General features: G+C 44.3%; 1 protein-coding gene across 1 annotated transcript in view; it reads right to left on the bottom strand.

The window, feature by feature from the left end:
- The window catches only part of sdk2b (sidekick cell adhesion molecule 2b), a 650,002-nt gene that overhangs the window by 139,725 nt on the left and 493,432 nt on the right, over positions 1 to 16,845 (bottom strand). The window contains 5 exon segments of the mRNA XM_080455991.1: positions 950 to 1,086; positions 4,252 to 4,428; positions 7,272 to 7,374; positions 8,906 to 9,073; positions 10,453 to 10,569. Of these exon segments, the coding sequence (XP_080312117.1) occupies positions 950 to 1,086; positions 4,252 to 4,428; positions 7,272 to 7,374; positions 8,906 to 9,073; positions 10,453 to 10,569 (702 nt within the window).

Genomic DNA, 16,845 nt, shown 5'->3' with positions numbered 1-16,845 from the left:
TCCGATATAGCAAGGCTATACTTGTTTATAGAAGGTTCGATCATCGGTGTGGTCAGTGTTTATGCTCACATCATTCCTGTTCAATTTCAAGGTCTCCCCTCCTAACTCTGAGAGGGTACAAATGGAACCAAATGGACCCGTAATGGTCCATTTGGTTCCATTTGTACCCTCTCAAGAGTTACAGACCTGTAAGTGCAGCAGTAGTGGCTCAGAGTCTCTGCGTATTAATATCTCCCCATGGCCAAGGGGAATTCCCCTTTAGGCTAGCGGTTTCCACGAGGGAGACCCGGGTGGTTTGAATCCTGGGCGTTCACATAAGGGTCTATTTGGAACCCCCTCAAGGACAGCACATTTGTAGCTTTGTATCTTTGTGGCTGAAGTTGAAACCAGTTCAACTCTTTTGTGTACCTTTGTAGCTGCTGTAGCTTTTGCAGCAGCTACAAAAGTTGGACATTTTCTTTGTATCTTCATGTCACTGCATGGCTTTCATTGAAAATGAATGGTAGACTGTATCTTTGAATCTGCCTGTGTGAACGCAGCAAGAGCAATGACACTGTGGTAGTAAGTTTTTTTTGTTTACATATTTTTTCTCTTCTTCTTTATTTTCAAAATCTTTGTCCCACGATTTTGTAACCAATTTTTTCACCCAGTGTCAATTGCCTATGTAATCCTGGGAGCTACTCTCCCTCTGCCAGCCTAGGGAGAGCCCAGACTGAGCTCATGCCTCCTTCAATGCATGAGGAGTGAGCAGGCCGCTTCTTATCACCTGACAGGGGGGAGTTTCCCCGGTAGGACGTAACGCGTGGAAGGAACACGTTAATCCAACCAGTTCCTTTCCCCTCCATCAGGCGCCCCGGCTGACCAGGGGGAGACGTGGTAGAATGGGTTACACAGTTCCCTTGCCATGATGTACCTCCAAATATGATTCTAATGAGGTGGGGTGACTTACTGTTCTCAGAGACCTCCAGGATGTAGCGGATCAGGGGGCTGTTGCCGTCGAACGGCTTGGCCCAGGTCAGGTTGATGGCTCTCTTCTCGGACACGCTCAGCACCGCCATGGGGTTCTCTGGGGCGTGGGGCAGCTGTCTGCAATGGAGAGGGAGTCAGAGTCAGGTAAACATGGGGTTCTCTGGGGCGTGGGGCAGCTGTCTGCAAGGAGAGGGAGTCAGAGTCAGGTAAACATGGGGTTCTCTGGGGCGTGGGGCAGCTGTCTGCAATGGAGAGGGAGTCAAGAGTCAGGTAAATATGGGGTTCTATGGGGCGTGGGGCAGCTGTCTGCAATGGAGAGGGAGTCAGAGTCAGGTAAACATGGGGTTCTCTGGGGCGTGGGGCAGCTGTCTGCAATGGAGAGGGAGTCAGATAAACAGCCAAACCTCTGCTTTTGATACCCCGTTGTTTCTTCCAATGCTTCTGGTCAGAATGCATTGCATGCATTTCCCATGGGGAAATGTAGACTGTATGATATGTTTGATATTTATGTTTGATAATATCACAATTTAACTTTTTTTTAAAGTATGTTAACCACATTAACCCAAGGAGTCCCTATTTTGGGCAAATTAAAATATTTTTCTATATTTTTTTAAAAATTTAAAGGAAGTGCTATTTTCTCTATTTGTTGTACAACAGAGTATAGAGCTTATGTGGTTAGGATTTTATTTTTATTTTTTACTAATGGAACCCTGCGCCCCCCAAAGCAAAGCATCCACAGGAGGGAGGGCCGCCGCAGAAGACATTACTCAGCATTTTATGCTCATGTCACACTGTGAGGCCAAGTGGAACCATTTCCCTGAAACAAGGGAGATTGGAGGGAAGGGGGGGGGGGGGGGGGGGGGGGGTGACAGCCGAGAGACAAGACAGGAAGACAGCCGTCTTGTCAAGATGGACAGACAGGAAGTACAGGAAATAGAGAGAGGTATCAACCGACGGGGAAATGGATTGACAGCTGCTGCTGTGTGTGTGCGTGTGCATGTGTGCATGTGTGCGTGTGCATGTGTGCGCGCGCGTGTGTGTGTCAGTGTGTGTGTGTGCATGTGTGTGAGTGCGTGTGTGTGTGTGTATGTGCTACTTGACGGCGAAATGTCCCCACAAGTATAGTAGAACTCGAGAAACCGTCAAAATGGTTATTTTATGGTTTAAAGATGTTTAGAGGTAGATTTACAATTCGGAAAAGATTCAGGTAGATATTTAGAGGTGATTAATACTTAGTTTTATACTGTTTTATATTGATTTATACTTAGTTGTGCGATGGTGTCATCCACCGAAAATAGCCGATTTATAAGCTCACAATTGTAGATCGGCTATTTTCAGCTTTTGGCTTAAAAGTGGCCCACAATTGTAAAAATGTATTGTCCTCCCAAGTCTAGTAATACAAACATGTGCGTGCGTGCGTGCGTGCGTGCGTGCGTGCGTGCGTGCGTGCGTGCGTGCGTGCGTGCGTGCGTGCGTGCGTGCGTGCGTGCGTGCGTGCGTGCGTGCGTGCGTGCGTGCGTGCGTGCGTGCGTGCGTGCGTGCGTGCGTGCGTGCGTGCGTGCGTGCGTGCGTGCGTGCGTGCGTGCGTGCGTGCGTGCGTGCGTGCGTGTCATTAATTCATTGGGCCATAAATTCAGATAAGCAGGTAGACAGACAGATCGATAGATGAACTGTACAGAGATGAACAGATAGACAGTAAACCCCGGCCAATAGAGCAGGCTGTCAGACAGACAGGCACACACAGAGAAATGGACAGACACACAGATAGCAGGCCGGTTAGTTCACGTGCTGAGATAGAAGCCATTGCCTTTAACATTATTCCACTCCACTTATAATATAAGTAGTTATATATTAACCACGCCATTTTAAACTGAGTGTGTTTCCTTTCCACTTGGCTGGGATCATCTAACATTGTCAATTCCAGTGCATTATGAGCTTGTAAATTGGCTATTTTTTTTGCTATCTTCTGGACTCTCCACACACGCATGCACGCACACACACACACACACACACACACACACACCGGCACGCACACGCGTGAATAGGTGTGACAGCAGAGTGATGGGGAGTCGGCTCAGCGGGAGCCATGCGCCTTTTCATGCGAGAGAGAGATAGGTGTGGATGAAAAACACAGCTGGAAGCGGACGGGAGAGGCAGGTGTGAGAGGTGATGGGTTACGGTACGGGGGGGGGGGGGTAGGATAAGTGCGTGTGTTGGTCACACAGCGTGTGTGTGTGCGTATCGTCGCTGTATCTCCATATTCCATCTTTTGATGTTTTTTTCATGAATTAATGCCCGATTTTATACTGTGTCGTGTCACGCAAAAGAAGCAAAAGTAGCCGATCTACAAGCTCTTGTGTCACCTATACTGACATGGCTTTTAGGAGGTACTGTAGGCTAATATTGTTTCCCCTAGGATGAGCGGGGCAGCCCTGATGGAGGCGCGCCATCTGAAGTGGACTCGAGCCACAAGAGGCACCATCGAGCGAGCTCAGGCGAGCAAGTTAAGTGTCTTTGAGCAAAACACTGAACCCCTCGCATAGTGTATACTGGAAGCAGTATTTTTGAAAGGGGGGCACAGAGGTGCTGTTTTTAACTCATTCAGTGCCACTGGCCAAAATTCATTGTAAAAAAATAACATTCAGTGCCACAGCCAAAATTCATTGTAAAAAAAAAGTGCTTAGGAGCCGAGATACAGCCTTTTTCAGTAAGAAGTTAAACAAGTGAATGGAGCAGAACATTTTCAAATCATCATATCTTGGGTTCTGAACATTTAAAAAAAAAAAAAGAAAAAAAAAAGATTTTTTTTAATTTATTTCTTTTGGACGTATTTTACGTCCTGTGGCACAGGGCTTATTACATTGGACGTATTTTACGTCCAGTGGCACTAAATGAGTTAAGGGACGTATAATTGGACGTATTTTACGTCCAGTGGCACTAAATGAGTTAAGGGACACACAAAGTTTGAGGAGTAGGAATAAACTAATAGTTTCCTATACCTGAAGTGTGACCCATGCACACACATGGTTACACTGTGCGCCCTATGCTTTTGTGTGATGCTGTAGTATGATCAAGTAGGGTGTCAAGTTACGAAAAAGAAAAACACAAAAAGACTGAATAGGGGAGAAAAATGGGCAAAAAGCAACAAAAAAAAATAGATAAAAATGGTTATAAGAGGTTTCTGCTCGACAGCGACAATATATAAATGTGTGTGAACGAGAAGGAGAGAAAGATATCGAGCACCAGAGAGAGAGAGAACAAGCAGCAGGGGGACATATATACCTGACGCGCAGGTGTGCGCTGCGGGAGTCGTTCCCCCCTACGGAGGTGACGCGGCAGGTGTAGGTTCCTATGTCCCCGGACCAGGTCTGGGAGATGTGCAGGGTGCCGTCGGCGTCCAGACGCATGCGCGGGATGGACTGGGCGTTGATGACAGAGCCCTCCTTCTCCCATATGTGCCTGCGTGGGTTGGGAACACACACAAACAATTTACAAGTTAGGCCTTTAGTATACGCTCTAAATCCAGTGTGATTTACAGTCAGCAAAGTAAACACGAAGTAACACATCAAACGTTTGTTTCTGTTTGTGCGTGCACAGTAGAGATATTGGTTCTTTACAGTTTATTTTTTTCTCCCTTCTGATTTTGAACTTGCAGTTAAGAAAGGAAAGCAGGTGCGCTTTCCTCTGGATGCCTTTCTTAGTTTAGACAGTGGGTGCTCAGCTATACATATATAACTTATAACTTACATCAAACACCACGAAGTGGAAAAAGCGGCACTCCAAAATAAAGAACGCAAGACTGGCTCAGATACAAATTCTTATGTATTGAGAACGCTTACGCGTTTTTTTTTCCCACTTCGGTGGTATTTGTTGTAACTTGCGGTACGTCTTGTCCTGCACCGGTGGCGCCAAGAATGCACATGCACAACATTTTCTTGTGAACTAGTATACAAACTTTTAAATGAACTTGCTGTGAACACGGTATAGCCAAACTCTACTTCACAAAGCTGTGTTGGAATTTGCATCTCTGTCTTTTCATGTCAGGCAGCCATCATCAGAACAGGCTCTGGCATGGCAGCCAGATGAGAACAAACTGCTGACGGCTGCGTTTCAGACACCTAGTTATGTGTGCGTTTCACGTTGCATCGCACACCCTGCCAGCCTCAAACGCATCCCTCACACCACCACCGCGCTCCTCTCATCTGGACCGGAATGCCCCGACACCATCCATTAAAAGATGTGAACCACTGGTTTCGTTCCAATTTGAAAAAGAAACATCTATCAGGAGGAGACCACAAGGGGAGGAAAATGCAAATTCCATTGAAGGTGTGAGTGTTTAGTTTTTGTTAATTGTTTATGCTATGTTGATGAATTGAATACATGATAGGACCACAATGGAAACAAGTCCCCAGGACTTTTTATCCTTTTAGCCCTAATGTCCTAATGTCCTAATGACCTTAATGGTGAAAATATGAGATCTACAAGCTCACAAACAAGCTGCAACGCGTTGTGAGTGTTTTTCGGGGCAAATCATTTAGTGTAGAGGGAAATACTAGCATACTTAGTATAGAGCCCTGGGGCACCCCTGCCTAAATATATAGGCGTTAAATTAAACTTTCTGCATCGTGGCTAAGAGCTGTGCGGCCTCATCCTTGTCAACATTATTATCTGCCGTGGCCAGCACCTCATCAACACAGGTGTGCGCTCCTTACTCTGTGTTAAGTGGCTAAGTACCAGTAAGAAGTACGTAGGCTAAAATGAATGTAACTTTTAATCCCAAAAAATCTCTCTCTCTCGCTCTCTCTCGCTCTCTCTCTCTCTCTCTCTCTCCGTTTTATAAAGTTAATTATTTTAGGTAAAGTACAGTTTTCACGAGCCATTTGTCTCAAATCGGAGATATCCTTTTTTTTTTATGCTGAAACTTCATTCACCCGTGGCAGACAAAAGGAGACGTCTGGGTCGATATGAATCTTCGCTCGCTGCAATAAATTCACACATCACACGTCTGCCTCTGATATGGTTTGTCGGGTGGAAACCTTATATGTCCAAAACTGATCATTTTCCGGATTCAAAAAGCAGTGGTGTAAAGTAACTAAGTGCATTTACTCAAGCACTGCACTTAAGTATAATTTTGAGGTATTTTTTACTTTACTGGTGTTTTTTCCAATTTTCTAAGCTTTTACTTCTACTCCACAACATCTCAGAGGCAAATATTGTACTTTTTCCTCGACTACAATTATTTGAAAACTTTAGTTACTAGTTACTTTGTAGATTTTGATTATTACAAAACATGCAATAACCACTTCAGCCCTTAGGCTATTTGAAAATAGACGATCTACAAGCTCACAACGTGTCACAATACTTTTGTACTTTTACTCAAGTACATTTTTGATTACCGGACTGTTACTTGTAACAGAGTATTTCTACATTGCGGTATTGATACTTTTACCTAAGGTGCTTTTTCCACCACTGTTCAAAAGCATCAAAAGTAGCGTATCTACAAGCTCGCGTTTCGAGCTACTTTTGATGCTTCTGTGTGACGCTGTAGTAGGATCAAGTAGGGAGTTAATTAACGAAAAAACACAAAAGGCTAGAATATGGAGATAAGAGGTTTCTCTCTGATATGACCAGGCATATGAGGACAGCTTGCATCAGCTGCACATCTCTCCTCGGTATCAGTAACGTGCTGAGCGGGCTGGATGTGTTGGCAGCGCTAACCTTTACCTCAAAGGAAAGTTTATAATCTACAAGCTCGCTAACTCCTCGCTTGTTGTAGATCTTAGTATATTATTCAATTCAATCTTTATTTCAGACACAGGAAGATCCATATCACATCCTATAGTAGGATCTTGTATAGTATTGTATGTCTTGAATAAAATTGAATACCGTACACATAGGACCACGATTTGAAAATAAAGTGAGTTGCAAAGCGACGCATTGTGAGCTTGTACTGTAGATCTGCTACTTTCAAAGGATTTTTGTGAAATGGGACCTTCTGCATAATGAGTAGCTATTTACTTTTGGTACTTTAAGAATATTTTGATACCAATACTTTAGTACTTTTACTCAAGTACATTTCAATTACCAGTGTAGTATTGATACTTTTACTTAAGTTTGGTCAATGACGTGTGTGTGTGTGTGTGTGTGTGTGTGTGTGTGTGTGTGTGTGTGTGTGTGTGTGTGTGTGTGTGTGTGTGTGTGTGTGTGTGTGTGTGTGTGTGTGTGTGTGTGTGTGTGTGTGCTTGCGTGTGTATGTGTGTGTGTGCATGTGTGTATCTGTGTGTGTGGGTGCGTGATTCTACCTGACAGTGACGCTGGGGTCATGGGTGACCCCACAGGTCAGGACAGCCTTGGTTCCCTTGATGACGCTCTGGTCCTGAGGGGGCGTGGTGATGCGTGTGCGAGCTGGACAACACCAAGGGGGAAACAAAGAGAAAAAAATCATTTCTGCTGAAATAACATTTCTTCTATTCTAGCCTGGGATCAATACCATTTTGGGGTTTTCTAAACCGGATCACACGGATCAGTTTTAGAATGAATACCAGCTTCCTCCGTGGTGGAAAGCCTGGTGACGCGAGGTTACTTCTATTCTAACTATTTTAATCCATTAAATCTGGGAACGCATACTGTGTCATTTTAGATTTGAGCTATATAACCATTATTTTAGACTTTAGCTATTAAAAAATTGCAGATATACAAGCTCATAGCATGGCACCGAGTGCCATGCTACGAGCTTGTAGATCTGCACATTTTTTTTTATCGTGAAAATGTGTACAAAGCTTTGAATATATATATTTTTTTAAGCGAACATTTGTAACTCAAATCTTTGCTTCTGGAGGTCGCTGGAACAAAATATTGTACAAATGTATATTCAATGATTTGCACAAATGTTCATGATCTACAAGCTCATAGCGCGGCACTCGGTAGGCCTTTCAAGTTTGAGGGCGGCCGCCATAGCTGAGTGGGTAGAGAGAGAGAGAGAGAGAGAAAGAGAGCAGGCCGCCTGGGAATGGGAAAGGTTGCCGGTTCTACGCTCTTCTGGATGGATCCCAAGTCTACTGCCTGAGGTTCCCTCGCTACTCTATATCCTCACTCGAACCCGCAAAGTTCGACTCAGTCCACAGTCAGCGTTGCCAGATTTTGCGAGAGAAACAAGCAACCAGGTGTATGAAAACGAGCCCAAAAGAAGCGACTATAGGCCACATGAGCAATTCAAACCTATATACGTCGGCTACTTGAAAATATAGCCGACGCTCACGCTTGTAGATCTGCTTTGTGTCTCCATACGGAACCACTGCCGGTCATCAAATTACTGGCTTAGGAATGTGAGGAAAACAAAAAGATATCCATCAATTCAAGGCGAGAAAAAAGTAATTTTGGGGGTGAATTATCCCTTTAATGTGCAACATTGTTTTCTCACTCAACAGTAAGCAAACAAACATACAGTGTAAGTCTATACAGGCTATCTGCACATCTCTAAAGTGATCATTTGGATCACTTAGGGGTTGAGTATGTTAATCAGGGACACCTCAACAACTTGATGGGGCCAGGGAATCGAACCTGGGACCTTCTGCTTCACAGGCGGGCTCTGTTCCCATTCATCTATGGCAGGGGTCTTCAACATTGTTCAGGCCCAGGAGGAAGCAGGGACCCGCTATATTGTACTACACCGAACCTCTTTGCCAAAAATAGCCGATCTACAAGCTTGTAGATCTGCTAGTTTTTGGCTAACGTTCCCCTCAGAATATGGATGCTAGGGATCAAGTGGTTAATTAGGACCCCCTGTTGAAGACCCCTGGTCTATGGCAATTATTTAATTTCTTCTCTCCCAGGGACCAGTGAATACTCCCTTTCAGCCAACTCCACACACACACACACACGCACACGCACACGCACACACACACACACACACACACACACACACTCACTCACTCACCCCAGACGATGAGGTCAGCGGAGGCCTCGTCGATGCCCCTGGAGTTGCTGGCCATGCAGGTGTATGTTCCAGCGTCAGAGATGTGTGAGGGAGAGATCAGCAGGCTGCCTGACTCCAGCAGGGTGAAGCGAGGCAGCTGCACCGAGCCACTGGCCAGCACCCTCTCACCTGGTGGAGAGAGAGACACATGGTGGAGAGAGAGATGTGTTTTGATTTAGATTTTTTGGGCTATTTTTGTTTTGAAAAATCGTGAAAATGTGTGCAAATCTTTATATATATATTTTTTAAGTGAACATTTGTAACTCAAATCTTTGCTTCTGGGGGGGTCCCTGGAACAAAATATTTTGATATGGGGGTCCGCGGGCCAAATACATAATCTAAAAATGTTTTCTAAATCCTAACTAGTATTTTGCTATATCAGTGGTGCTCCAACTTTTCCACCTCAAGGACCCCCAAAATTATATCTATTTGGCCATGGACCCCCATCCCAAAATGTGTTGTTCCAGGGACCCCCCCGGATCTTTGGCGAGAACAAGCTATATTCAACAGCCAATAACTAAAGAACGGAGGGTCGCGGTGAAACGCTTTTTTTTTCCTCAGATGGAAGCGGAGACACTCCTCCGTCTTTTGCGACACTCTGTGTGTCGATCGTCCTGGAGCGAAATATTCTGTGGCTCTTGAAAGGTTAGTAAAAACGCTCAAAAACGCTGGCACTGGCTGCATGCGGACTGTTCTGAAAAACTCTGGCAGTGAATGAGTTCATATGGAGCCCTGTATAGGTGGTGAGCATGATGGAAGAAAACAACAACAGGCATTGTGATGAAGTTAGGGGGAAGAAGTTCACAAATCACCTCCAGACGAGGGAGGGAGAGAGTGTAGCAGTAGCATCCATGCAGGGATTCTATGTGTGCATGTGCGTGTGTGTGTGTGTGTGTGTGTGTGTGTGTGCGTGTGCGTGTGCGTGTGTGTGTGTGTGCGTGCGTGTGCGTGTGTGTGTGTGTGTGTGTGTGTGTGTGCAGTGGTGGAAAGTAACTAAGTACATTTACTTAAGTACAATTTTGAGGTATTTGTACTTTACTTGAGTATTTCCAATTTTCAATACTTTTACTTCTACTCCACTACATCTCAGAGGCAAATGTTGTACTTTTACTCCACTACAATTATTTAAAAACTTTAGTTACTAGTTACTTTTCAGATATAAATGTTATGTTATAAAACATACATTAACCACTTTAACCTTATTTTATACCTAGGCTATTTGAAAATAGCCGATCTACAAGCTCACAACGCGTCGCATCGCGACGCGTTGTGAGCTTGTAGATCTGCTATTTTCAAATATTTAGTACTTTTACTTTTGGTACTTTAAGTACATTTTGATGCCAATACTTTTGTACTTTTACTCAAGTAAATCTTGAATTCTGGACTTTTACTTGTAACAGAGTATTTTTATATTGCAGTATTGGTACTTTTACTTAAGTAAAACATTTGAGTACTTTTTCCACCACTGTGTGCGTGTGCGTGCATGTGTGTGTGTGTGTGTGCAGTACCTTTCTGCCAGGTGATAGCAGGTCTTGGAGCTCCGGAGGTCTCACAGTGCAGGATGACTGACATGCCGTCAATCACCGTGCTGTCTGAGGGCCCCGCCGTGATGTTAGGAGCGATGCCTGAGGGGAGGAAAACACACACACACACACACACACACACACACACACACACACACACACACACACACACACACACACACACACACACACACACACACACACACACACACACACACACACACACACACACACACACACACACACACACACACACACAGGGAGGTGAGATCACAGGGAAGGTACAAGTCGGGCTACAAAGCGGTGAAAATGTGCAAACATCTGCCACGCACACACACACACTTCAACATCAACTTCAACACCATGCGTCTTTATTATCAGCCTGAAGCTTTTGGGTGTAGGGTTTTGGGTGTAGGGTTTTGGGTGTAGGGTTTTGGGTGTACGGTTTTGGGTGTAGGGTTTTGGGTGTAGGGTTCTGGGAGTAGGGTTTTGGGTGTAGGGTTCTGGGAGTAGGGTTTTGGGTGTAGGGTTTTGGGTGTAGGGTTTTGGGTGTAGGGTTTTGGGTGTAGGGTTTTGGGTGTAGGGTTTTGGGAGTAGGGTTCTGGGTGTAGGGTTTTGGGTGTAGGGTTTTGGGAGTAGGGTTTTGGGTGTAGGGTTTTGGGTGTAGGGTTTTGGGTGTAGGGTTTTGGGTGTAGGGATGGGTGTAGGGATATGGATGTAGGGTTTTGGGTGTAGGGTTTTGGGTGTAGGGTTTTGGGTGTAGGGTTCTGGGAGTAGGGTTTTGGGTGTAGGGTTTTGGGTGTAGGGTTTTGGGTGTACGGTTTTGGGTGTAGGGTTTTGGGTGTAGGGTTTTGGGTGTAGGGTTTTGGGTGTACGGTTTTGGGTGTAGGGTTTTGGGTGTAGGATTCTGGGTGTAGGGTTTTGGGTGTAGGGTTTTGGGTGTAGGGTTTTGGGTGTAGGGTTTTGGGTGTAGGGTTTTGGGTGTAGGGTTTTGGGAGTAGGGTTCTGGGAGTAGGGTTTTGGGAGTAGGGTTTTGGGTGTAGGGTTCTGGGAGTAGGGTTTTGGGTGTAGGGTTCTGGGAGTAGGGTTTTGGGTGTAGGGTTTTGGGTGTAGGGTTTTGGGTGTAGGGTTTTGGGTGTAGGGTTTTGGGTGTAGGGTTCTGGGAGTAGGGTTTTGGGTGTAGGGTTTTGGGTGTAGGGTTTTGGGAGTAGGGTTTTGGGTTTTGGGTGTAGGGTTTTGGGTGTAGGGTTTTGGGTGTAGGGTTTTGGGTGTAGGGTTCTGGGTGTAGGGTTTTGGGAGTAGGGATGGGTGTAGGGATATGGATGTAGGGTTTTGGGTGTAGGGTTTTGGGTGTAGGGTTTTGGGTGTAGGGTTTTGGGTGTAGGGTTCTGGGAGTAGGGTTTTGGGAGTAGGGTTTTGGGTGTAGGGATGGGTGTAGGGATATGGATGTAGGGTTTTGGGTGTAGGGTTTTGGGTGTAGGGTTCTGGGTGTAGGGTTCTGGGAGTAGGGTTTTGGGTGTAGGGTTTTGGGTGTAGGGTTCTGGGAGTAGGGTTTTTGGGTGTAGGGTTTTGGGTGTAGGGTTCTGGGAGTAGGGTTTTGGGTGTAGGGTTTTGGGTGTAGGGTTTTGGGAGCAGGGTTTTGGGTGCAGGGTTTTGGGTGTAGGGTTCTGGGAGTAGGGTTTTGGGTGTAGGGTTTTGGGTGTAGGGTTCTGGGTGTAGGGTTTTGGGTGTAGGGTTTTGGGTGTAGGGTTTTGGGTGTAGGGTTTTGGGTGTAGGGTTTTGGGTGTAGGGTTGGGGGTCCTTTAGGATTTTTAACCATTCCGGTTCCGTAATGATTCCTTCTTAACAGTCTGATGCACATACCAGCTCTGACAGTGTGATAAAAAAAACGGTTCCGGAAATGGCTCCAAAATGTGATGTTGGATCCGGTTCCCAACCCTTTCGGGGGGGTATTACGCAGCAGTGAAACAAAACTTGGCAACGCCACAATGTAGAGATACTCCTTTACAAGTAAAAAAGTGAGTGAGTGAGCGAGTGAGTGAGTGAGAGAGAGAGAGAGCACAAACACACACACGCAATGTTTGACAGATAGGAGAGAGAGAGATAAGGGGAGAGAGAGAGAGAGAGAGAGAGGGTGAAGGAGAGAACGAGAGTGCATGTGTGTGTGCGCGTGCGTGCACGCGTGTGTGTGTGTGTGTGTGTGTGTGTGTGTGTGTGTGTGTGCACACAATCCCACATAGAGGCAGTTGTGCCACATGAGACAGAGAACGCTTTTTATCTTCTTGAATGCACACAACAGAGATGCAGGACTGTATAGAGAGAATATATAGGTGAGAGAGAGAGAGAGAGAGAGAGAGAGAGAGAGAGAGAGAGAGAGAGAGAGAGAGAGAGAGAGAGAGAGAGTTCATGTGTTTGAGTCAGGACACAGCCAGAGAGAAAGAGAGACGGAACAACAGAGCAAGAAAGACACAGGGGAGGGAGAAGAGAAGACCCCCCCCCCTCCACACACACACACACACACACACACACACACACACACACATGAAGCCATAAATCAAGGCCTTGGTGGCGTGACAGCAACCTGTCTCACTCAGCGTGGAGAGAGAGAGAGAGAGAGAGAGAGAGAGAGAGAGAGAGAGAGAGAGAATGCTGTGTTCAGGGAACAGAAGAAGGAGAATGGGTGGGAGGCGAGATGAGATGAGATGAGATGAGATGAGATGAGATGAGATGAGATGAGATGAGATGAGATGAGATGAGATGAGATGAGATGAGATACACACACAGAGAGAAAGGCACACAGTGGGGCAAAGACAAGTAACTAAGTACATTTACTAACTGGAACTTCAGTACAATTTTGAGGTACTTTTACTTTACACATTTTTTTTTTTAGTATTTCTTTATCAAAAGTCCCTAAAAAGCCAATCTTAATAACTTCACCTGTGTGATTCCCATAGCTCAGTGGTTTTCAACCTTTTTCATGCCAAGGACCCCTAAATGTATATGCATTTGGCCGCGGACCCCCAACTGAAAATGTTTTGTGCCAGGGAGGGATCCCCAGAAGCAAAGATTTGAGTTAAAATGTTCGCTTTAAAAAATATATATATTCAAAGATTTGCACAAATTTTCAAGATTATTCAAAAATAGCAGATCTACAAGCTCATAGCGCGGCACTCGGTGCCGCGCTATGAGCTTGTATATCTGCTATTTTTGAATAGCCAAAGCTAAGTGGTTAAAATGATTGTGTCCCTATGTTAACTACTTTTGCTGGGGACCCCCTGGTACCCCCTCAAGGACCACTGGTGGTCCCCGGACCACTGGTTGAGAACCACTGCCATAGCCGCATGTTCCTCCAAACACAGCTGAGTTTACAGAACTCCGTTTTGAATCTCCTTCAAGAAGACATCCAGACGGTGTATTAGGCTACTCATTGTAAACTTAATCAGCACACTAAAATATGTATCTGAAAACATTCTAGGTTAGAAATAAGCAACTTGGTAACAAACACTCTCTCTCTGCCTTACAAACAATAACACTGTGTACCATGTGAGTGAGGTTCTACCGTGCCATAGCCTGAAGGGATGGAACCTTCTTATTGGTTTGCGAGGCCGTTTCAGACTGAAACTTCTAAATAAAATGCAGTTGGTGCTGTTGGTATGCTCATGGCAGACGCCTGAACAGCGTCTGTGCCAAGTGTGAGCTTGCAGGTCTGCTATTTTTTTTTTACAAAAAAAAATATATATATATCAAGTAGTTCTACTTTGGTTCTGGATGCCAATCCTTTTGTACTTTTTGTCAAGTAAAAATGTAGGCCTGAGTATTTTTATATTGTGGTATTACTACTACTTCAACGTAAAAGAAAAAAAGGGGGAAAAAAGAGACAGAGACAGAGAGCAGAGAGAGACAGCAAAGGCGTTTTATCAGATTGGATGAATTGAGATAAACCCTGCTGCAGTCGGGGAGAGGAAGGCGTGAGAAAGAAGAAATGGAGACGGACTGCAGGAGGATTACATGTCAGGAAGTCGGGCTGCACGGACGCGCGGCCCAGACTGAAATTGCCTGTGATTTTCACGTCACCACGGTAACACTCTCTCATCAATCACCCCCCCCCCCCACCCCCATCCCTGTATCATCATCATTCTATGTATTAGGTTCCAGTGCAGTGTTGCCATGTCTACTTATTATAAGCGACTTTGGGCTTGTTTTTCTGTAAAGTCACTAACTTGTAAATATTTGTAGTTGCGGGTTGTGTTTTTTTTTGGGCTTGTTTCTAAAGTGTAGTTGCTTATTTGGGCTTGTTTTCTAAATGTCGTTTAAACCAGTGGTTCTCAAAACATTTTCATGTCAAGGATCCCCAAATTAATCCGCGGACCCCTCCCATCTGAAAACATATTTTGTGGCCAGGGACCACCATACATGATTTGTGTTGTTAAAATGAATAAAAAAAACAATTCCACATTATTGTAATTATTTTTTTAATTGCATATCTACAAGCTCGCGATACAACGCGCTGTGAGCATGTAGATCGGCTATTTTCAAAATAGCCGATGAAGAGTATATTTGAAGTGCTCATGTAGCTACAGTCGCTTCTTTTGGGCTTGTTTTCATAGACCAGGTTGCTTATTTCTCTCGCAAAATCTGGCAACACTATCGTCATCATTGTATTCATTAGGTTTCAGTGGCACGTTTGAGTCCTGTTGTCTCTAATCACAGTAACCTCTCTCTGGTCAATTAACAACACCCAATCATCAAGAAGTCCTTATATCCCTTAATATAGCAGTTATATGAAGTAATCTTGCCTTTAGAGGTGTGAGAGGGTACTTCATTTTCTTAACAAGATATGTAATCAAATAACAGCCTGGCCTCCCTGTCCGGTCTTTTAGCTATCGATACTAAGTTAATGAAGGGCCATTCACACCCAGCTTTAAAGGGCCATTCACATCGAGCACGATAACTCTTAACTCTAACGATAATTATGTGAGTGTCCACACACTGACGAACGATAATGTTCTGTAAACAGTGGCACCAAACGCACACACACACCGCTCAGTCCAGCTGTGTCAGAGCAGAGAGAGAGAGAGAGAGAGAGATCTCTGCAGTGGTGGAAAAAGTACTCAATTGTTTTACTTCAATAAAAGTATCAATACTACAATATAGAAATATTCCGTTACAAGTAAATGTCCGGAATTCAAAATGTACTTGAGTAAAAGTACAAAAGTATTGGCATCAAAATGTATTTATAACGTACCAAAAGTAAAAGTACTAATTATGCAGAATGTCCTATTTCATATATAAACATGTTTTGAAAATAGCCGATCTACAAGCTCACAATGCGATGCAATCGTGACGCATTGTGAGCTTGTAGATCGGCTATTTTCAAATGGCTGAAATGTATTTACTGTAGGGCTGCAGTAGTTAATGTATGTTTTGTAATAATAATAAAGTAACTAGTAAATAAAGATTTCAAATAATTGTAGTAGAGTAAAAGCACAAAATGTCTCTCTGAAATGTAGTGGAGTACAAGTAAAAGTATTGGAAATTGGAAATACTCAAGTAAAGTACAAATACCTCAAAATTGTACTCAAGTACAGCACTTGAGTAAATGTACTTAGTTACTTTCCACCACTCTCTGTGATCTCTGTGGCGCTGAAAGACTCATGCAGTAGGATTGTATGGATAATCTGACACTAATTATGAATAATACAAAAACACACGTTAGAATATGAAGATAAGCGCTTTCTGCCCGACAGCAACTATACAGTATGTAGATGTACTCTATGTACAGATGGACAAACCTGGAAAACATAATGCCTCCAGTTATGGCTGTCGCCAGAGGCATAAAAACATATTTTTTTGAGTGGAGGGAGAATAGAGTATTTATACTGTACAGCTTGTTTCAGGACTTTTTACAACTTGTACATTACCATGACTTTATGGCTTTGGATTCCAGTACTACAGCCTGCAGTTTCCTGTATAACACACTTCTTTCTAAACATACTGTACTGTATCTATATGAAAAAAGAAAAGGCACAGCTTGTTCCTCAATGTCTCAGCTGTAACTTCATCGCTGTACCCAAGGAAGAATTCATGGAGATTTATGTTTTTTTCTGCCCCACATATTTTGAGTCATTGTTCTGAACTGAGTTCTATTTGCATCGGGGGTGGGGTGGGGGGGGGGGGGGGGGGGGAGGGGGGGGGGCGGCTTCTGGTCAGACTGAACGGCTATTTTGAACGGCTATTTTCTACAAATGTTTTCTCCTCAGAATACGGGGTGGCTGCAGGGGTTACATTTACTCAAGTACTGTGCTTAAGTAACAATTTGAGGTACTTTTACTTTACTGGAGTATTTCCAATGTTCAATACTTTTACTTCTACTCCACA

The sequence above is a fragment of the Gymnoscopelus braueri genome (genome assembly GCF_963280865.1).
Source record: "Gymnoscopelus braueri genome assembly, chromosome: 17".
NCBI lineage: Eukaryota > Metazoa > Chordata > Actinopteri > Myctophiformes > Myctophidae > Gymnoscopelus > Gymnoscopelus braueri.
Note: the sequence above shows the minus strand (reverse complement) of the source record. Positions and strands in the feature narration are given on the sequence as shown.